Source organism: Oryzias melastigma, linkage group LG2 (genome assembly GCF_002922805.2).
Source record: "Oryzias melastigma strain HK-1 linkage group LG2, ASM292280v2, whole genome shotgun sequence".
Taxonomy (NCBI): Eukaryota; Metazoa; Chordata; class Actinopteri; order Beloniformes; family Adrianichthyidae; genus Oryzias; species Oryzias melastigma.
The window spans coordinates 14126991-14138196 of NC_050513.1; the positions used below are offsets into that span (position 1 = coordinate 14126991).

General features: G+C 37.8%; 2 protein-coding genes and 1 pseudogene across 2 annotated transcripts in view; 2 read left to right on the plus strand and 1 right to left on the minus strand.

The window, feature by feature from the left end:
• Nucleotides 1-3201, plus strand: part of LOC112145051 (gastrula zinc finger protein XlCGF8.2DB-like) — an 8747-nt gene extending 5546 nt beyond the window's left edge. The window contains exon 2 of the mRNA XM_024270057.2: nt 581-3201. Coding sequence (XP_024125825.1) covers nt 922-1980 — 1059 coding nt within the window. The 5' untranslated portion in view covers nt 581-921 and the 3' untranslated portion in view covers nt 1981-3201. The remainder of the gene's footprint in view (nt 1-580) is intronic.
• Nucleotides 1-11206, minus strand: part of LOC112145059 — a 188019-nt pseudogene that overhangs the window by 160858 nt on the left and 15955 nt on the right.
• The window catches only part of LOC112145042 (zinc finger protein 436), a 6489-nt gene continuing 5430 nt past the window's right edge, over nt 10148-11206 (plus strand). The window contains exon 1 of the mRNA XM_024270043.2: nt 10148-10966. Coding sequence (XP_024125811.1) covers nt 10819-10966 — 148 coding nt within the window. The 5' untranslated portion in view covers nt 10148-10818. The remainder of the gene's footprint in view (nt 10967-11206) is intronic.

The following is an 11206-nucleotide window of genomic DNA, read 5'->3' on the forward strand; positions in this document are numbered from 1 at the left end:
GATAGAATTGTTTGACTTTTCTCAGCTATTATCCTGTTAAACTTGAAAATTTGTAGTTGAAAGCTGTTTAGATTTGCTAAAGAAAATTATTTTTTTTCCTCTAGGTTATTTGCCCTTTTTCTTCAAAAACCTTTTTTTAAACTACAAGGAGAAATTCTGAGAATTTCCTTTTAGTTCTTAGCTTTTTCACAGCTGTTGACAAGAACATTTAATTTTATGTTTAAACATAAAACCACAGCTTTACTGTGCAATGCCTAGATATTTATCTGAGTCACACTGGGTGATGTCCCGGATTGATTTTTAGTTCAGTGAATTGGACAGAATTAAAACATGAATCGTATTATCAACCACAAACTATGACAAGAAATTGAATTGTTATTTAAATGAATTGTTACACTCCTAATAATGAGGTGTTTCTCCCACAGACAGACCAACATCACCTTTTCCTGTCTTAACTTTAAGTGGGGACTAAAGAGATATATTTTTTAGATAAAAATGTAAACAGTAGTAATTTTAACTGAAGTAACTGACTGCTGTAAAAGTATAAAAATACAATTTTCTTGTGTTTGTGCCCCTGCAGTCCTCCCTCAACATTATGCGAGTGAAAGGGTAGATCTCTGCAACCACAAGAAGAACTCCAGAGTGGAACAGGAAGAACCTCCACAAGTTGAAGAGGAACAGAAGGAACAAGAACCTCCACAAGTTGAGGAACAGAAAGAACCAGAACCTCCACAGATTAAAGAGGAACAAGAGAAACCAGAACCTCCACAGATTAAAGAGGAACAGGAGGAACAAGAGCCTCCACAGATTGAAGAAGATTGTAGGGAACTAGAACCTCTACAGATTAAAGAGGAGCAAGAATGGCTTTGTATCAGTCACAATGACGATCAGCTTGAATTGAAGCAAGAGACTGATACCTTGATGGAGACTCTTACTTATGAGGAAAATGAGCACAATCTAGCAGATCTAAATAGTCAGTGGTGTTTTAATGTAATTGATAGTCAGGTTGAAGAAGGAACCCAGCATGAAAAATCAGCATCAACTACAGAGGGAGAGGCAGACCCACAGAAAAGAGATCAGAGAAATGACAAAGGTTATGACCAAAATGTGGACAACTCTCTAATGTCAGAAAGTCATCATGGCTCTGATCTTAAAAAAAAATCCAATTCGGCAACTTTGGTTAAAAAACACAACCAAATCCTAAACAAAGAAAGACTTTCCTGTTTAAAGTCTGGTAAAAGCTCAAGAATTGTTAATAATCTGTATGTCTACAGGAGAACTGAGTCAGATGAAAGATCCTATGACTGCAAAGAATGTGGTAAAAGTTTTAGTTGGTGGTCTCTTTTTAGAATTCACATGAGAACCCACACAGGAGAGAAGCCTTTTTCGTGTGAAAAATGTGATAAAAGTTTTATGGAAGTGTATAATCTCAATGCGCACATGAAAACGCATACAGGAGAAAAGCCTTTTTCTTGTGAAGTATGTGGTACAAGTTTTGGACGTCTATATAGTCTGAAAACGCACATGAGAACTCACACAGGAGAGAAGCCCTTTTCGTGTAAAGAATGTGATAAAAGTTTTAGTGAAAGTCATAATCTCAATGCACACATGAAAACTCATACAGGAGAAAAGCCTTTTTTTTGTAAAGTATGTGATACACGTTTTAGACGTTCAGCTCATCTGAAATCGCACATGAGAACTCACACAGGAGAGAAGCCTTTTTCGTGTAAAGAATGCAATAAGAGTTTTCGTCAAATATTTGGCCTCAACAGACACATGAGAACCCATACAAGAGAGAAGCCTTTTTCTTGTGTAGTATGTGATACAAGTTTTAGTGAAATGTATAATCTCAAAGCCCACATGAGAACTCATACGGGAGAAAAGCCTTTTTCTTGTGAAGAATGCAATACAAGTTTTAATCGCTTATCTCATCTGAAAACACACTTGAGAACTCACAGGAGAAAAGCTTTTTCATTGTAAAATAGTGTGACAGAAGGCACATGAGTGCTCATACAGTAGATAAACCTTATTCCTGTAAAGAGTGTAATGAAAGTTTTAGTCTTGTAATCAATCAAAAAAACTCAGATTAGAGGAAATATTTTTTTCTTGTACAGAATGTGATAGAAGTTTTAGACAAATGTCTAGTCTCAAAAGATACATCCATCTATCCAGCCATCCATATTCTTGTCCGCTTCTTCCCTTTCGGGGTCGTGGGGGTGCTGGAGCCTAACCTGGCTACTGAAGGGCGAAGGCATTGTACACCCTGGACAGGTCGCCAGTCCGTCGCAGGGCTCAAAAGATACATGAAAGCTCCAAAAGGAAATAATCCCTTGTCAAAGAATGTAATAAAGATTTCAGTGTCCAAGATAAGCAACACAAAGTTGCTCTGCATGTTCTCTAGCGACCCACTTTGTAAAATATTTACACCTTCGTTTTTGTATGATTTTAATTTATGTGTAAAAAAATACTCTAAAGTTCTGTCTCAGAAAATTTGATTATTTAATGAAAAGTATTGAATTTTCTGAGTTGCCCACCCTAATCAGTTAATTAACTTCAAACCCCTTCAAAGGTTTTTCCAAGCCTTTGAATTATCTCTCTGGCACTTCATACTGCTATGTACTGGCGGTCTACTTTTTTAATTGATCAAAAACACTGAACTTTTTCATGAAATTATTCTTTTTTTACTTTTTAAAAATTATTTTAGATCTAAATCTATTGTTTTGAATTGTACCTATGAAGAATTTAAGTCTTGATTGACATTTCCCACTTTAACCTTTGTGCTTTCTTATGGGGTCCAGAAGACCCCACCCTTATATTGAAGTGTGATCCTTCCCATAACAAAGGTGGACAGGATTTTATGTTTGCCACAGACACCAGTGAAGATAAGAAAATCTTTGAAAAAAAAAAAAAAAAGTTCAGTTCACTGTCTTGTGGGGTCCACATGACCCCATTTTTAATGTAAACATGCCTAGGATAGCACAAGGGTTAAAGATGCAACTATATTTTGTTCTGGAATTTTTAAGTAATCTTGTTTTTTTTTAAAGAAATATTATTGAAGCAAAGAAATAAACTGATTTTTTTTCTTCTGTTCATGTCATTCATGTTTTCTAGTAGAGATTAGAAATGTTTTTCTGCTCTTTGTAGTTTTCACTATTTTGTAATCTTTACCTTGCAGACTAAAGTGGACCTGGACAGTAAGAAGTGTGGCGTCTTTCCTACATTATGGGTTTCTGCTGTTTGTTGGTTCTCTTGCAGAAAATCTAAGCGCCTGATTCTCTGAGCTTCTGTGTTATAGTCAGCCTGTGCTGAACAAAACACAGAATTTGGGACTCAAAGCAAATGAGAAGAATGAATGGAAAAAGTGATTGTATTTCAGTGTTATAGAAATGAACTGGAGGAGCTTTGATGCTCTTTCATGTTTGGTGTTGCAGTGCTGCTACTTTCCAACAAACGGCAGCATCTGTGAGTTCTGAGAGGCTTTTGGTGAAGCAGATTCTACAGAAGAGCATCATCAGCAGTAGGACTGTGGAATCTATATGATTGGACGAGCAGCTTTGTTTTTGTGGAAAGAATGTGTTTCCTTAAACTGTTCAGCAAGAACCCAAACATGATTTGATTCTGTCACAAAAATGAAAGCAATTTGAATTCAGATTTATTCCTAAACTTTGATTAAAATACTGCAGTAACTGAAAATGGAACACTAATCGTCAACACAATGTGATCAAGACACTAGAACATTCAAATAACATGAAAAAACTACACATTTCAAGTGTTCACATTTTTCATTATTCTTTTATTTTCTCAGAATTTAATTGAATTTTATATTGTATATGTTAACACCACAGATGATGGATAAATGGTAAATGGTGTATATTTGTATAGGGCTTTACCGCCTTCCTTGAACTCCCAAAGCACTTTAGTAACAGACCCATAGGCAGGCAAGGCAGGAATCGAACCTGCAATCTTCCAATCAGAGGTCGATCAGAGAACAACAAAGAAAATAAATAAATAAAATAAAACATAATCAATATAAATAAAGTTTAGCATGAAATACAACAGGGGTTTATACTCAATAAATCCCTGTTGTGACAGTAAAATCTGCCCAACACAAGAAGCTCTCAGTCCGCATCTGTTGGCTCAGCTGTTGGACAGGACAAGTAAAAAAAAAAAAAGAAAAAACACAAAAAACTTCTGTTGTAAGACATACAAGTCACCCAGTGAAAGTATCATCCATATATGAATATTATCTAAGCAAAGTATTTCCATCCCACAAAAAATATAAAGGGGACAAACAAAAAACCTTGAATTGTCCCATTTAGGCTGGATAAATATGTATCCTATTTCAGGTTTAAATCACCCGTTTTATCTAACAATTTGTAAGAGACGTTCAAGTGCAGCTAATTTACCAATGTGATTTTGCCACAAAGAAAGGGAGGGGCTAAGTGGGACTTCAACTAAAAAACAATATGTTTATTTAATACTCAGCATTTACAACGACTGGACACATTCAGCAGCGTTTGAGGGAATGTTGTCAAGAGGCAATGGGTGGTTCAGAATATAAAGCATCTGAGAGATGAGTATATTAATATAAATTAGATAAATTTATCTATTCTGTATTCACAAGACATCAGCTGACTGCAGCAGTTTGCAACCAACAAGATGCTGATTCGTAAAAAAAAACACTGACTGTATTTTGGTTCATATGGGTCTGAACTAAACTCAGGAAGATAACAAACTTCGCTGTTTTGCTCCTTCTGAAGTTCTGCTGTGTTCCAACGTGGAGATCTTTCCGTTCTTCTGACGTTTTTCTGGGTAAACTACCAGGGATAGAGAGAAACTTCCTAACAGTGAATATAGTCATCTGACAAAAGTCAATTTCTTCTTCATCTGCAAGACACTTTAAGACAGTAAAATCAGCTGTGATAGTCCTCTTCATGAAGGTTCACACTTTGTTTCACATATTGAATGAATGAATGAATGAATGAATGAATGAATGAATGAATGAATGAATGAAATGGTTTATTTCAAGCAATCAGGTCATAATACATACATAACATATCACTTAATAAATCACAAGTAGATCACTTGAAAGGGAGTGGAAGGAAGCGAACTTATATAATCCCACCCCGACTCGACCATACCATTTTCTCTACATGAATTATCAATATCTGGTTCAGGACTTAATATCAATTATTAATAAAATCAGGCTATTAAGGATCATTAATATCATTAATGTAATCAAGTTTCAAAGCATCCACGACAAATCATTCATATTAATCAGTAAAGAAAATTAATACCATAGTGATTGTAAACTTTTTAATAATCATTACTGCATATTACATAAACAGTAATCTAATATTCTCATAGAAAAAAAGACACTTTGTGCATGAATTATGATAATACAAAAATAATTAAATCATCTTCATTTGCTAATGCAGTAAAGGTCAAGATATTCTCATAAAAAGAAGAAAATTAGTGCAGATTGTATTAATCAAATAATTATTATTAAAAAAATATAAAAATAATAAGTAAAAATTATCTTCATTAGTATATGGAGAAAGAAAAAAATCAAAATATTCTAATAAAAAAATACAATTTGTGCAGATTGTTTTCATTAAAATCATTATCATAAAAAAATAAGTTGAAAAGAAAAGGATAAAAAAATTACAAAATAAAATAAAATAAAAATGTTTTTTTATTTTTTTTTTTTAATCAGAATCAGTGCTACATCACTGCTTAGGAACAAGTTTAAGGCCACGTAACGGTTCTTCTTCGGTGTTTTGACTGAGGGACTGTGAAGGTCTCATCTCAAGGGAAATGTGCTCATTCTGCAGCTCAGAATTGGGTCAGAGGTCGTATCCGCGGTTGTAGAGTTCACATTTCACTTTTTGCTTGAATTAAAGGGTCAAACATGCATAATCCCACAGTTCTCAAAGTCTTCCATGGATTTTATTTCCAAAGGCTTTGTAACGTCCGGTGGTCCGAGTGGTTTCACAAAGATTCTGGAGTTCAGAGTCCACGCACGTACTGTGGATCTGTTTCCTCGATCGTAGGAGCCTCGCGTGCTTCGCCAGATCAGCATAATATTTACACAGATGATCATTAAGATAAACAGTCGACCCCTTCAGGTTTTTACGTTGTTTCATCAGAGCTATCTTGTGCTTTCGATTCACAAACCTGATCAGGATCGCTGGTTTATCCGTATTCTTTCTTCGAGGAAGCGGATGACAGATCTCAACAGTATTTAGGTCCAAGGGAATCCCTTTAGACGCAAGAAATTCTCCAACTTGATCCTCCACGGTCACGTTTGCTCCCATATCAGCTCCGTTAGCATCCGTGCTAGCGCTGGTAGCACCAGGCCGCCCCCGGGGTTGTAGTTGAAGTCCCGTGAGAATCACATTATTCATCCGTGCCTGTTGATCCATGTCATGCATCCTCCTCTCCAGGAGATCTTGGCGATTATCTCGTTGTTCGTTACGTGCCTTTTCTTGATGGAAATCTTCCACGATTTGGAGCAGTGGTGTTAGCTTAGCTTCGAGCGCCAGCAGAGCTTCAAGCTTAGCATCACGCTGAAGAGAAGGGGTTAGCCGAGATGTCGGCTAACGCGGTTTTAACCTCTGCCAGATCAGCTTCAAGATTTTTCTTCGGTGCCATGTTCAACTCTCCTCGTTGCGGTAGTTGTTGCTGCAGCTTGGTGATTAAAGTCGCTTGTAGGCCACTTTAAAAAACTTTGAGTTGAGGAGAGCTGGAGACACACGTCTGCTCGTGACCCGGAACCGGGAATTTCATATTAATACTACAAACACTATATTACCAAAAGTATTGACTCACCTGCCTTGACATGAACTATAAAGCTGTCCCATTCTTACAGTAATCCATAGAGTTCAATGTGATGTCGATCCACCTTTTGTAGCTATTACAGGTTCAACTCTTCTTGGAAGGCTGTCCACAAGGTTGATTAGGGTGTTTATAGGAATTCTTGACCATTCTTCCAAAAGCACATTGGTCAGCTCACACACTGATGTTGCTCAAGAAGGCCTGGCTCTCAGTCTCCATTTTAATTTATACCAAAGGTGTTCTGTGGAGTTCAGGTCTGGTCTCTATGCAGGCCAGTCAAGTTTATCCACACCAGACTCTGTCATCCATGTCTTTATGGACCTTACTTTGTGCACTGGTACACAGTCATGTTGGAACAGGAAGGGGCTCGCTCCAAACTGTTGTCACAAGGTTGGGGGCCAGAAGTGCCCAAAATATTTTGGTATTCTGAAGCATTCAAAGTTTCTTTCACTAGAACTAAGGGGCCAAACCCAACTCTTGAAAAACAACCCCACACCATCATTTCCTCTCCACCAAATTTGACATTTGACACAATACAGTCAGAAATGTCCCGTTCTCCTGACATCCTCCAAACCTAGACTCGTTCATCAGATTTCCAGATGGAAACGCGTGAATCTGTCCTGGTGCACAGCTGCTGGCACTCATCTCATCATCCACAGTCAGCTATTTAGGAGGGCCCTGCTGCAGCATTCATCGCTGGTTCATTGCTGTACCTGGTGAAGTACCCTGACCTTGTGCTTCAGCTTTTGAAGTTTAAGTTAAAGTCATTTTGTTAATGCTCATGTCTCAATCCCTGTTCCCAGGAGGATGATCATCATCATCACCATCACCATCACCATCACCACCACCACTACCACTATCATCATCATCATAATCATCATGCTTCCCTGGATCCAACTTCTGTCACCACTGCCAAGAGCCCCATCATTTACCCCATTATCTCAGTACTCACCTCTTGCATCTTTGCTCCTGGGGGTCCCACCTGGGGTCCACCAATTAAGCACACAGGTAAACCAAATGGGGCCCACATTGAAATGTTCACTGGGTTTTACTAGAACAATTTTTTAAGTTGGTCTTTATATCTCCTAGGCAGGAAAGGCAGCAAAATAAGATCCCCTTGTTTTGAAATTAAAGTGTTTTACAGTTTAAAATAGTCAAGCTAAATAAAAGTTGAATTGAAAGAAAAGGAAGAAAGACTCAATTTGCAGACAGAAGTCTTTGAAGTTTGTGACATCATAGCTTCCGTCACCAGCGTCTTCCTCTGTCAGATACACAAAGTTTGTGAAATATCTGCAATTTTGAGAGAAAACATTTCAAAACATGGCAAGAACATGAAAGAGAAACTGAAGCTAAAAGTAGACAGCAGATTAGTTGATTAAGCTGAAGTGAAAAGACATTAAAACCCACTGAGGATCATGGAGTTCAGTGAAGAAAGCTGTGAAACACGAACAAGCTGACATGAGTAAGCCAACATGAAGCAGAAAAAGCAAAGTAAGCTCTCACCTACTAAAGGCTGCAATCCTCCATAACTGTCAACTCCACTAAAACATGTTTCCAGGTTTATTTGATTTTTTTTTTTTTTGCCCATTTGACCCTTCAAATGGAAGAAAAGTTCCAGATAAATCTGCTTCAACAGACCTTAATTCAACCTGTCATGCCCACTGTGGTTATTCTGAATCTTTGTGCGAACAAAGCTGCAATTCACTTTGAAGCTCCTTAAGGATCACACACCAATGAAAAACAATGAAGGTTCTGTGCTGCCCCCTAGTGGAGAAACATAGGAGGTGTAGCTTACCAACCCAACCAAGAAAATTCAAATCAGTTGCTTCTTAGTTTTCTTTTAATTACTAAAAAAAGGGGGAAAATCAAAGGATATTCCAGACACTTTTTTGGTTCAATTCTAATGAACCAAATGCTGCATTTGAGGGAGTTAAAGTCCTGAATTTAAACAAGACCGCAGAGTTGAAAACTCTTCTTAGTTTTAAGAATCAAACTATTTCAGGGGTCTCAGACTCAAGACTTCTAAGGCCAATATCCTGCTGGTTTTCCGTAAATCCTTTATCATTTTCTGTTGATTACCTGGATCAGGTGTGCTTAGCCAATAAAGAGCTTTAATTGCACATTAGCTTGAAAACATGTAGGACCCTGGCCCTCGATGACTGGAGTTTTAAACCTGTGAACCAGGGACCCGTTTCAAGACGCAAGTTTGTTGAAACTCTGAGTTTACAGTTTTAGAAACGAAGATAACTTAAACCACGAAAAACGGTCATTCATGCAATTACGGAGATTACTCCTTAAATTATTGACTGATCAAAAGCTATTCCTTACTTAACGAATGACAAAATTACATTCCTGACATTATTTAGTACTTATCCTGTATTGGAGTGGTTAAAATGTAGATGTACGCATTAACTGACAGCTATTTTCTCCCAACTCTCTGTGTGCTCCTAATCGCCATATGCTTGTAGGAACACATCAATTTCTGTCACTGTGAAGTATGATGCCCTAAAGGTGTTTGCTCCCGTTGCCATGGTGAATCTAAAGGTCTTTGCTAAATTGTTCAGTGCTTTTGTATAATCTCGATGCTCGTACCTGATTCTGAGTCCAAAAACTCAAAATTGATTGAATCAACTCTTTTCAGCTGTTCTGAAACCGAAAACTCAAAGTTTGCAAATTTTGAGCCAGTGAACTCTGAGTTCAGGTTTGAACTCTGAATATGTTAAACCTGTATCTTGAAACGGGCCCCTGATCCGTTGTGTTCAGGGAAGCACAATGGAACAAATTTTAAGAAGCTTATTTGTCTTAAAAGTCTTGTTTATTTACTAGACATTATTATGTTATTATATTTGGGCCTCCAACATTACTGTTATTCCTGCAGGATCATCATCACAGCAGGTATGTGTGGATAAACAAATACAGATGAGAAAAAGAAAATAATAGTGTTTATCAATACAACATACTTTCTCTCAGACCTGCAGACAGTAAGTAGGGTTCAAATACAAGCAGATGTTATTTATGTTTATAGATAATCTGGATGTGATTTGATATTTGCAGGGCAGTCGTGGTGAAGAGGTAGGGTGGTCGACTTCTTATCTGTAGATATCTGGTTCAATTCCCGCCTTGCCTGCCCATGTGTTGAAGTGTCCTTGGGCAAGAGCCCCAAATTGTCTTTGATGAAACGTTCGCGCCAGTATTTGGCAGCGGAGCTACCATCTGTGTAAATGGGTGAATGGGTCTGTGACTGTACAGCACCTTGGGCCTTCAAGGGGGGTAGTAAATCATTATATAAGTATTTACCAATTATTACAACAGAAAATCAAGAGGGAAAAAAGGCTTAAGTACTTAATTAGGATAAACATTAAATAAACAATGTTGTTTAATCGATCCCAGTTTTACTTAACTTTAGTGTTATCTTCTTTTTAATTTATTTTTTGCATCTACGTTTTTGTTTATTCACTTGCTTCTTTGTTCATTTATGGGTTTTCTTGGTGCATTTGTATAATGTCCGAGTAATAATAAAAAAGACTTTTAAGCTCTATAGTATTTCATGCATTTTGTAATCAAATCTGAACGTTGTTGTTAGTTATGGTATACATTATATTCGCTCTCAAATAGTTTGCCCATTTGGATCCACACACCAGACCAGTTGGTGGCGCTAATGCGCCATGACGCTGTTTCCAAACCACCAAAAACGAAAGAGAGCAAGAAGTGCTAGCATGCTAGCAGCGTTAGCTTTGTGTTCTTCGGACGGTGTTGTTTAGTTTGGACGTTTGTTGGGTTTGTGGACAGGAAGGACGACACGTGGTTCATGTCGGAACTCTCAGCATTTTCCAAAGTGTCGTAAATGAGTGAATACGTGTTGAACGTAAAGACAACGTGGCTGTGATTGAGAGACTAGCAGATGATCGGAGCTGCTGCTGTTAAGATGACGGCGGTGTTTGTGTGAGTTTGAGCTGAAGATCTTCTGCAGCTGCAGGAACCATGTCTTCAGAACCTCAGGGAGAGTCTGACAGCGAACAACTTTATGATGCTGCTGAAGGAACCATCGTCCAGTGCGAGCAGGAGCTCTGTCGTCAGCGCAGAGTGCTGGATATCGTCTGGAAACCACAGCTTCAGCTGAACGCTATAGGTATGCAGTGGCGGACTTGGCAGTTTGGAGGCCCCAGGCGAGCATTAACATGGGGCCCTCCGCTACGGTTGTATTAATAATTTGTTTTTAAATAAAAAATCCTTACCTAGGGTAAAATGTCAAATAACTTCATTGTGGGTCTACTTTTAGTACTTTTAGACAACACCAATGTCAACAATCTAAACTATTTCATAAACATATTTAAGCTGAAATCACATATAAGCCGCTCGGGTAACTATG